This window comes from Oncorhynchus nerka, linkage group LG12 (genome assembly GCF_034236695.1).
Source record: "Oncorhynchus nerka isolate Pitt River linkage group LG12, Oner_Uvic_2.0, whole genome shotgun sequence".
In the NCBI taxonomy this organism is placed as follows: Eukaryota; Metazoa; Chordata; class Actinopteri; order Salmoniformes; family Salmonidae; genus Oncorhynchus; species Oncorhynchus nerka.
In genome coordinates, this window is record NC_088407.1 from 55944326 (window position 1) to 55955583 (window position 11258).

General features: G+C 40.1%; 1 protein-coding gene and 1 long non-coding RNA gene across 2 annotated transcripts; one reads left to right on the forward strand and one right to left on the reverse strand.

The window, feature by feature from the left end:
• Positions 1 to 1102: 1102 nt before the first annotated feature.
• LOC115138397 (glutaminyl-peptide cyclotransferase-like) lies at positions 1103 to 9312 on the reverse strand. Its single transcript, XM_029675216.2, has 7 exons — positions 9156 to 9312; positions 6574 to 6720; positions 6092 to 6373; positions 5409 to 5576; positions 1884 to 1983; positions 1643 to 1759; positions 1103 to 1559 (listed from the first exon to the last, which is right to left on the reverse strand). The coding sequence occupies exons 1-7, from the start codon at positions 9270 to 9272 to the stop codon at positions 1381 to 1383; spliced, it is 1110 nt and encodes a 369-aa protein (XP_029531076.1). The 5' UTR covers positions 9273 to 9312; the 3' UTR covers positions 1103 to 1380.
• Positions 9313 to 9814: 502 nt separating this feature from the next.
• LOC135574349 (uncharacterized) lies at positions 9815 to 10830 on the forward strand. Its single transcript, XR_010465383.1, has 2 exons — positions 9815 to 10047; positions 10691 to 10830. It is a non-coding gene; the product is annotated as an uncharacterized LOC135574349 (long non-coding RNA).
• The last annotated feature ends 428 nt before the right edge of the window (positions 10831 to 11258 follow it).

Sequence of the window (11258 nt, forward strand, 5' to 3'; positions counted from 1 at the left end):
TTTATTGTGGATATAGATACTTTTGTACCTGCTTCCTCCAGCATCTTCACAAGGTCCTTTGCTGTTGTCCTGGGATTGATTTGCACTTTTTGCACCAAAGTACGTTGATCTCTAGGAGACAAAACGCGTCTCCTTCCTGAGAGGTATGACGGCTGCATGGTCCCATGGTGTTTATACTTGCGCACTATTGTTTGTACAGATGAACTTGGTACTTGAAGGCGTTTCAAAATTGCTCCCAAGGATGAACCAGACCAAATAATCTGTCTTTAAACAATTGTTGGAAAAATTACTTGTCATGTACAAAGTAGATGTCCTAACTGACTTGCCAAAACTATAGATAGTTAACAAGAAATTTGTGGAGTGGTTGAAAAAAGAGTTTTATTGACTCCAACCTAAGTGTATGTAAACTTCCGACTTCAACTGTATGCTCACTGCTCTGACCTGCTGTCACACAAACAATGTCAACCGCTTTCGTTTCACTCTACTGGCAGCGACGACCAAAGCAAAAAACAAGATCTTCAAAGGTCAACAGGACGTGTGGAGAGGCATTATTCTTATTTTTTGGATCAACATTTATTTCTGACTCTAAGGTAGTATAAATTTGGCAGTGTGTATTATTCCAAGATCAGCATCAACATGTGGCGAATATTGTCATAAAAACACAGCAGGCTTTTCAACTTAAATTTCCATCTGACCTAGTAGGGTATAAGGATCACGTATTAACAATACAAATATAGATAATATCTCCTGACCTCAGCAAGTTTTTCTATGCTAATATAAAGTGGACAGTGTAATGCCATGTACGTTCAGATACAGAGAGCGAGGGCCCCATCAGTTGTTTGTGTGATATAGAATTACAAAGCTTCTAGGAATGACGTCAGGCTCTACATTAATGCACCGACATGAGCCACTGTCTCCTGCCACAGCTGTTCCAAACCCCCCTCCAATTAATATCGAAATGATCACCATCCCTCTGGAATGCAGGGGTAGAGGCCTCTTTGTATTGCCTATTATCAGCTTGGATTATCAGATAGAAGGCAGACCGTAATGTACCAGTATTAAAACAGAAATAACACAATAGCAAGTCATAAGCCACAAGGTATGGAGCTAGTAATCAATGTTTATCTTGTTAATCTATCTGCATCTCTCTCTCTTCCTCCTGGCTAGTGGGGCACATACATTAGCACAAAGCATGGCTCCTCAGAAAGAGAAGGGGAAGTAGGGACATAGAGAGAGCACTGTGGAAGCAGACACACAGAAGATCCTTTAGGGAAGTCTGCAGCCTAGGGACAGAGCATTGATTGGGCTGTGTGTGTGTGTTTGTGTGTGAAGAGAGAGCTGTGTTAAGGGGCCCCAATAGAACCAGGGAATCCCTAACATTTAGGGGGCATTTTGGGGATTCAGGGCTTGAGGTGTCATGTTGAGGTACTCCAGCACGAACACCTGCAGGATCTTGTTGAGGTTCTCGATGGTGGAGCGGTCCAGGTTCTGCTCGTTGTCATCAAACGTGTGCCACACAGAGGGGAAGGGGGTGGGGATGAGATGGAGGACACGCACACCTGAGAAGAAACCAGAATACAAATCTCATTAGTACCCTACAGAACACAGCCAAGCTTATGTCAGACCCAGTGTGTTAGTTTACCTCTGTTGAGGAATGGCATGTGGTCATCCTGCACCGGACCCACAGGCATACCGGGCCAGAAGTACTGTACATCGTTTGGATGGTCCTTCAGGTGGCCCGTGTTGTGCAAACGACGCTCTGAAAAGAGAAGGAACATTCAACATAGTGCAAAGGGCTTAGCTAATATGAGAGAGAGAGAGAGAGAGACAGCCAGAGCGAGCGAGGCTGATAGAATAACAGAGAACAGAGAGTGAGTGCTCACCGATGTTCTGCATTCTGGTGAGCCACCGGGCAGTGTTGGGGAACTGGTTGCCAAAGCGTGGGCTGGGGCCTCCAATCAAGTCTAAGAGCAAAAACAGGTCCTGGAAGAGAGGGAGAAAGAAGGGAAGAGGAGGGTGAGGAGAGGAAGAAATTGAAGACAAAGGATCCCCTCAGGTCAGTGTGTGAGAGGGTCCACCAGCCATGTCTCATTGGAAAGTAATTATCCAAAGCCTGGAGATAACTCCCTAAAAGTCCACTACCTCGAAGCTTTGAAATGAAGGATGACATCATGCTTTTCACCACGTGAAACGCTACCAGGGACGGTATTATGGGTGGGCTTAGGGGGCCGGCCCTCTAGTACCTCCTTGCCTGTCCAAATTAAATATTGATAATTTTTTTGACCAAGACGAGCTCTGATAGAAAGACGCATCAATCTCAGATAAACCATCCGAGCAAGTGAAAACAGTGCCCCTCTCTGTATTAGTCTGATATTTCTTAATTTCTTCCTTTTTACTTTTTGGATTATGTGTGTATTGTTTTGTATTACTGTATTGTTTTGTATTACTGTTTTGTATTGCTGTATTGTTTTGTATCGCTAGGTATTGCTGTATGGTTTTGTATTGCTGTATTGTTTTTTTATTGCTAGGTATTGCTGTATTGCTTTGTATTGTTATATTGCTAGGTATTGCTGTTTTGTATTGCTGTATTGTTTTGTATTGCTGTTTTGTATTGCTAGGTATTGCTGTATTGTTTTGTATTGCTGTATTGTTTTGTATTGCTGTATTGTTTTGTATTGCTGTATTGTTTTGTATTGCTGTATTGTTTTGTATTGCTGTATTGTTTTGTATTGCTGTTTTGTATTGCTGTATTGTTTTGTATTGCTGTATTGTTTTTTATTGCTAGGTATTGCTGTATTGTTTTTTTATTGCTAGGTATTGCTGTATTGCTGTATTGTTTTTGTATTGCTAGGTATTACTGTATTGTTTTGTATTGCTGTATTGTTTTGTATTGCTGTATTGTTTTTTATTGCTAGGTATTACTGTATTGTTTTGTATTGCTGTATTATTGTATTGCTGTATTGTTTTGTATTGCTGTATTATTGTATTGCTGTATTGTTTTGTATTGCTAGGTATTGCTGTATTGTTTTTTTATTGCTAGGTATTGCTGTATTGCTGTATTGTTTTTGTATTGCTAGGTATTACTGTATTGTTTTGTATTGCTGTATTGTTTTGTATTACTGTATTGTTTTGTATTGCTGTATTGTTTTGTATTGCTGTATTGCTGTATTGTTTTGTATTGCTGTATTGTTTTGTATTGCTGTATTGCTGTATTGTTTTGTATTGCTGTATTGTTTTTTATTGCTAGGTATTACTGTATTGTTTTGTATTGCTGGGTATTACTATATTGTTTTTATTGCTAGGTATTACTGTATTGTTTTGTATTGCTAGGTATTACTGTATTGTTTTGTATTGCTGTATTGTTTTGTATTGCTAGGTATTACTGTATTGTTTTTATTGCTAGGTATTACTGTATTGTTTTGTATTGCTAGGTATTACTGTATTGTTTTTATTGCTAGGTATTACTGTATTGTTTTGTATTGCTAGGTATTACTGTATTGTTTTGTATTGCTAGGTATTACTGTATTGCTGTATTGTTTTGTATTGCTAGGTATTACTGTATTGTTTTGTATTGCTGTATTGTTTTGTATTGCTAGGTATTACTGTATTGTTTTTATTGCTAGGTATTACTGTATTGCTGTATTGTTTTGTATTGCTAGGTATTACTGTATTGTTTTTATTGCTAGGTATTACTGTATTGCTGTATTGTTTTGTATTGCTAGGTATTACTGTATTGTTTTTATTGCTAGGTATTACTGTATTGCTGTATTGTTTTGTATTGCTAGGTATTACTGTATTGTTTTTATTGCTAGGTATTGCTGTATTGTTTTGTATTGCTGTATTGTTTTTATTGCTAGGTATTACTGTATTGTTTTGTATTGCTGTATTGTTTTGTATTGCTAGGTATTACTGTATTGTTTTTATTGCTAGGTATTACTGTATTGTTTTGTATTGCTAGGTATTACTGTATTGTTTTTATTGCTAGGTATTACTGTATTGTTTTGTATTGCTGTATTGTTTTGTATTGCTGTATTGCTGTATTGTTTTGTATTGCTGTATTGCTGTATTGTTTTGTATTGCTAGGTATTACTGTATTGCTGTATTGTTTTGTATTACTGTATTGCTTTGTATTACTGTATTGCTGTATTGTTTTGTATTGCTGTATTGTTTTGTATTGCTGTATTGTTTTGTATTGCTAGGTATTACTGTATTGCTGTATTGTTTTGTATTGCTAGGTATTACTGTATTGTTTTTATTGCTAGGTATTACTGTATTGTTTTTATTGCTAGGTATTACTGTATTGTTTTGTATTGCTAGGTATTACTGTATTGTTTTTATTGCTAGGTATTGCTGTATTGTTTTGTATTGCTAGGTATTACTGTATTGTTTTTATTGCTAGGTATTGCTGTATTGTTTTGTATTGCTAGGTATTACTGTATTGTTTTTATTGCTAGGTATTGCTGTATTGTTTTGTATTGCTGTATTGTTTTGTATTGCTAGGTAACACAAGCATTTCAGAAACACAAGCATTTCATTGCACCTGCGATAACATCAGCAAATCTGTGTACGACCACTAGTCTGTCTATGTGTAGCCCATGTATCCGGCATGTTGTAATCTTTTTGGCCAGACAGCATCAGATACATGGGCTACATACAGTAAGACTCAGGGAACTGTTTTTCTCGCTTGGGTGCTTCTCCGGTGAGATTGTTTCAGCCACTTGTGAATTTAAGGAAAGTTGGTGTCTGTAGTGTCAGATAAACATGTTCTCTGTTATGGAATTATTTTGGAAGAATGTGCGAAGGTAACCTAGTGAAGTGATTGAAGTGATTTGTTTGACAGACAGACGAATACATCATGACTGGTTGTGTTCATGCCACATTAAAAGGTAATATATTTGTATAGTTAAATTATGTCTTTACCCCCCCCCCCCCCCAAGTCAGAAAATGCCCATCCAACTGATTCATTCTGGCGCTAGTCCTGAACACTGGCACCATGCCAAATTCATGGTCCCTCTCTAAAACACACACATACCTCACTGCGGGACTATGAGCCTCTCTGAAACAGTCTCCTTTATCTCTTCCCTGACAGGAAAGGTGCTCTACTTGTTTAAACAACAGTAGTACTAGCTCTCCATAGCTAGGATACGGCAAGAATACCGAATAACACATCTTATATTTATTTGACATAATGTTATTGTAGATGGCATGATAAATGTCCAAATATATTCCACTACTCAAGCCTCCCTAATGGTTGCTTGTCAAGGCTGAAAGATGTTTATAAATCAAACATATGAAGGACAGATGCTTTAAGATGGCACTGCAACTGGGTGAATATTAGGTCCCCATGTGCTGAATTGGCTGAATTTGTGCTTAGTTGTTTGAATATGTGCCTGTAATGCCTGACATACAATGCCATGCAGTTGGTTGGTGTCTGTGGCTCCAGGTGGGTGTGCTGTGTTCTCCATCGTCTGGGCCAGGTGGCGGGAGCCATACAGGGAGTCTGTAGAAGTCCACTGGAACAGAGCCTCCTCTCCATCAAAGAACAACAGCTGGAGAGACAGGTTGGGATTGGATCCCTGGTAGGGGATGAGCGGGAGAGAGAAAAAGAGAGGTGGTGGCCAGAAAGTGAAAGAGATGTTTATTAGTCACTGCAAACAGTACTTGGGGCACTACTGGTTTGAACTTTTAGCTTTGCTGCCACCTATTGGTTTAAACAAAACACTGCTATGAAGAAATCGGTATTCAGTTTGTCAATTCAGGGTGGCCTTTGTCACTGTCTGTAGTGTCAGATAAACAGGCCCCCTAGCCTGACCCTATGGCTGCCCCTGTCACTCAGGACCCATCCCCTCAGATTGAGGTCAGCTGACCCATGGAGCAGGACAGCACAAACAGCAATGTGAGGAGGCTCTGTGACGGCTATGTCCATCTCTTTTCATCTCTCATCTCTCAATTCTTTGTTGATCTTGGCTACAGGTGTGTAAAAACTTTGAGTGGGTTTTTACAAACTTTTCTGATCTAATATTGCTTTTCAAACATAAATTATTGTACAGACTAAAGTGGACACATGAGAAAATTCTAAACCTTTCCCCACCTTCAGAGTCTTCAGCTCCTGGTCCAGAGCCCGTACCAGCTCCAATATCATGGCACAGGGCACAGCTGAGTCCGTGGCACCCAGGAACTCACGCCCATGCCACTGGGGAGGGTAGTACTTGGAGTCATAGTGGCACGCCAGCACCAGATGACGCTTGGCGGAAGGGTTGAGGGTAGCGATGATGTTGTTGAAGGTCATGGGACCGTAAGGGGTGTGTGACTCAAACTTGTCCTCCTTAACATCCCAGCCTGCCCTCAGAGAACCCAGAGTGCTCTTGATGTGCTAGTGGGAGACAGACATGTTGCACAATTAAATAGACAAAGCATTGGGGAACACATTGGGAAACGTTTATCCTGGTAACTGACTAAAAAGAAGTGACTAAACCCCCTCTCCTACATACACTGACGAGTCTAATCACGCCAACGACATAAGTAGACCGCACACAGTCGATTGTTCATGCTGTCAGCCATGGGGATACCGACCTGTTGCGCTGCCAGGCTGCCTGCAGAGTTGGGGTACCGTGTCACTAGCAGAGGCCTGAGGTCCCTCTGCCACATCTGGTTCAGGTCTGTGTGTGACAGGACCCTGGTGATGTCACTGGAGCTGAGGGTGCTGGGCTTGTGGCTGATCTAGACAGACAAGTGGAGAAGAGAGAAGAAAGCACAAGATAATCAGGATTAGGGGTGCTCTGACAACCATGAGGACAGGAACAAGTGGCTTTTCTTCATTACCACCTGTTTAGTTGAGACAGAGGCCCTGGCAGAGAGGCTGTCATTGAAAGAGGCACCAAGGATGCTCCTCATTAATCACAATCAGTTCAGCCGAGGTAGATTAGTTCAACCTCTCAGAAAGCGATTAACAAAGACAGCCATGCAGGGAAACTAAGACCATGGCTAATCACTACAACCTTGTTTCAATATCTACAGTGTGCAAATGGAAATATACAGTTTAAAACACTGTGAAAGAACATTGCGCTACAGTTGCAACTTGCACATCTTTAAAATGGAGAAAGGGAAACTCTCTAGTGATGCAGTCAAATTGAGGAACAGGCTAGGCAGGAAATACACATGACGCATAGATCATCACAGTCTCTTAATATACTGTAGCTTTGTCGAATATCTAGAGTTCAGGATATAGGCTACTGCATGGTTTCAAACTCTCGGTTTACACCTTGCTATACAATCATTTGTATAGTGTGTCTGGCTGATGTCTACCAAGACAAGCTACAATACAACACAATATTTGCTTTATTGGTCCATTTGCACAGAGATTGTTTTTGTTTTTTGTTGCTGTCACAGTACCCAAGCTACATCATTAGACAAGGTTAGCCAATCGTTGAAAACCCCAAGGTTACCCAACAATTGAAAAATCCAAAGTGATGCAAGTGAGCTAGTTTATTCTTGTTTTCATATAGGAATGATACACTCTGTGTCTCTGTGTACATTTATGGTTTGACAAGACTGTTCATGACTGATTTGACAAGATTGTGTATGCCTGTAGTGAACTCGAGCACCTTTGCTGCGAGACATTTCAGGAGACGAGAAGCAATCACAGATCCAGGAAACATGATTGAAGGTTTTAAATAAACTGGCAGGTTACTACAGCTGCGGCTTGTGTGAAAGGTATGCAAGCAGGCAGCTCAGAAATATGAAGGGTGCTTGCTAATACATTTCCCCTGCCTCTCACAGGTAGCCTCCCATAGATAAATGATGGAAAGATCTTCATACCTTGGAAGACAAAGCATATCACAATTATTTTGTAGGCTTGATGATGAGGGAGAAAAACAAACAAGTCCACAAAATAAGCCTTAATAGCATTCTAGGAAGAAACCCATGGACACAAGGTATTGATCATATTCCGTTCCACCTGCCCCGATCGTTTTTGTTTGGTCTCAAAGTTCACCTGCCTCTTGTGCAGTGATCCTCTGTTGTCCTGGTAACTGGGACTGAGCGCCAGGACAGTAAGTGGTAGAAAAGATGGTGAATAAGAGAATAACACCACCATTTCAACAGCCTTCCCCTGTAGCCTGAACTGTGCTCTGAAGATCAGCAGCTCTCTATGGTTTCAGTGTATAATTTGCATGTGGTGATCTGGCTGAGGAGATGGATCTGTGTTATGAACCTGATGTCTGGGTTCTCTGGGGCTCAGACTGAAAGGTCAACATCAACATGAACAGAGCATGGTCTTTCTTCTCTCTCCATTTAGCAGGTTCCATTGCAAAAGGTAATAACAGTGTGGGCTAATAACATATTAACACATGGTCTATTAACCAATGAAAAACAGTAATACACTGGTTATGAACCTGGTGATAATATTTCAATTGGTCACAATCATGTTTTGTTATAGGATTACCTGTTGAAACATGCCCTGCATAGGCCTACTCTTGTAATTTCTCTGCCAACCATCCCCATGGTTTGATCACAGAGACCTAAAGACAACACTGTGGGGATACAGTATTGCAATATCTCTTTCTAAGAGGTGTGCTTTAAGGGAATGGGCTCACACATTGATCTGAGAAAGGGTTAAAAGGGGCTCCACTTTAGATCTATAAATATCAAGATCTGCAATTGGTGGATCAATGATGACTGTGCTGCTATAGCAACGAGACAAAGAGAAGAGAGGATGAACAACATGGGACCTGAATGGCCAAGCACCCTTTATATCAAAGAAATTACACATCTCTTGCAAATGAAGTGTAGGCCTATTAAGGATGCATTAAATGCCATTTGAGGTGAGAGTTGTAAAAACAAACTGTGGTTTATTGTTATTTTGAATGGATTGTTTTATTTAAATTACAAACCTGTGAAAATAAATGCTTTGCAATATTATTAAATATATATAAATTGAAATGCAAAAATAGTCATTCATTGCCTTTTTGCCCACCTGTCTCTTTAGAAAATTACAACTTTGTGACATATTCTAAATGAATGTAGGCTATATCAATCATATATGTTATGCAATAGAAAGGAGTAATTTAGTAATAACTTTTTTTGTTTTGATAAAAGCAACAAGAACATGCACACAATCATTGAACCGTGTACTGTAATATTTTTTTGTAGCCTACCTTATCTTGTGTCCATGGGACCTGTGCTCTCTGTCCATTGATATTATCGATAAATGTTGCACAAATGCTCACTACATAAAATAAATGTATACGCGGACTGGAGCGACGTTCAGTCATCGCGGCGGTTTCTCTCACTGAACATTCAAAGCTTCTCCTCAGTGTAATCTCGGATCATGTGAAAAACATGAGGGAGGACCAGAGGCATTTTACAGGCGTCACTGTTTTTTTGTGTTTTTTTTTATCCCAAGGCGCCACAGAGCAGAGGGTCTATTTATGTGAATTTGCCTTTTTGGTTTCATGTTTGATTTGTTGTGAAGGCTTCAATTCGATTTAGCTGATAACAACATATTAGATCAGAAAAGCTTGCATCTATAAATGTATCTGCATGTTATGAGGCATGGTAATCAAGCAATACAAGTAAACGATTGTAAGTTCAAATGTAAGCATAGCCTTTCCAAGTGAATTCATAATTTTCATTTGAGATATTTCAATTAGCCTACTTTCCTATAGTAAAGTAATCAAACTGGGAACTGAACTGCGCAGCGAGAACAGCGTATGCAGTGCCTTGATCTCCCGCTTGATTTGATGTGGCGCGGGAATAGACTGTCATTGTGAAAGCACCCCCAATTGGCACTTGGTCTCATCTCACGTGGGTCTCTTCTGTAGACCAGGAAGTGCCGAGTCCGACTTCTACAAATGACAAAACATTACTCACTAAAACAGTTGCAATCAGTACGATTGTGGCATTATTTCGCTAATTGTGTAACAGTTTTTGTATCTCACGTGTCATATCGTATTGCAGCTATTTTGGAAAAGGTTTCCTGTTTTGAAGTCACGATTTATGGAAAAACAGATCGTTGCATTGAAGGAAAAATTGGCACAATTAGGAAAGGTATGTCTCTTTACATTGATTGAATACCAGTAGGCTAGTTAGCTGTTGCCTAGTGCTTGCTGTGGCTATCAGCAGACAAAGTTAGTGTGGGGTTGGGTTTGAGCATATAGATAGAGGACTCTAGTGCCAAAAAAATCGTCTTAGCATGGGCAGCGCCTTTGAGGACTTACTCAATTTTAAAGTAGTCAACTGGGTGGGTAGGAAGGATGTGACAAATTGAAAATGTTGCGTAATGTTTAAACAGCTGTTTAAATCATTTTTTCCCTGTTAAAATTATAAGAAAAAAATCATTAAATTCCACAAATTTACATGACAGAATAATAGTTCTATAACATGTGACCGCTAGGGCTGGGCAATGAAGTTATATCTACCGCAACCCATTAGACATAGACCGCAGCTACAGTAACATGTTGATAGTGACAATTGGTAACTTTTTTAAAAAAGTAACAGAATTCTGCTAGGGCAAAACATTTAGTGTTTTTTCCTAACAATAAACATCGCTGTTTGATGTGTTGCTGTGCTGTTTTTTATGGTATGGTAGCTAGATATGTTTTATTTCTACTAAATGTCTTGGTAAGTCATGGTATTTAACAAACTTTAAAGTACACTGAACAAAACATACACAACAATTTTGTAACGGCAGATTTCCACCTCTTCGTCTGAAGAGGTGTAGCAGGGATCGGACCAAAACGCAGCGTGGTAAGTGTCAATATCGTTTATTAAAAATATAAACTGAACACTAGAACTACAAAACAATAAATGTGAACATGAACGAAAACCAAACCGAAACAGTCCCGTGTGGTGACAAACACAGACACGGAAACAAACACCCACAAACCAACATTGAAACCCAGGCTACCTAAATATGGTTCTAAATCAGGGACAACGATAAACAGCTGCCTCTGATTGAGAACCATATCAGGCCAAACATAGAAATGGAAAAACATAGAAAAACAGACTGCCCACCCCAACTCACGCCCTAACCATACTAAATAAAGACAAAACAAAGGAAATAAAAGGTCAGAATGTGACAGTACCCCCCCCAAAGGTGCAGACTCCGGCTGCAAAACCTGAACCTATAGGGGAGGGTCTGGGTGGGCGTCTGTCTGCGGTGGCGGTTCTAGCGCGGGAAGTGGACCCCACTTCACCAAAGTTCTGGTGCGCCTCTTCGCCCGCCTCCGTGGCCTCTTTAAAGCGGCGACCCTCGCCAC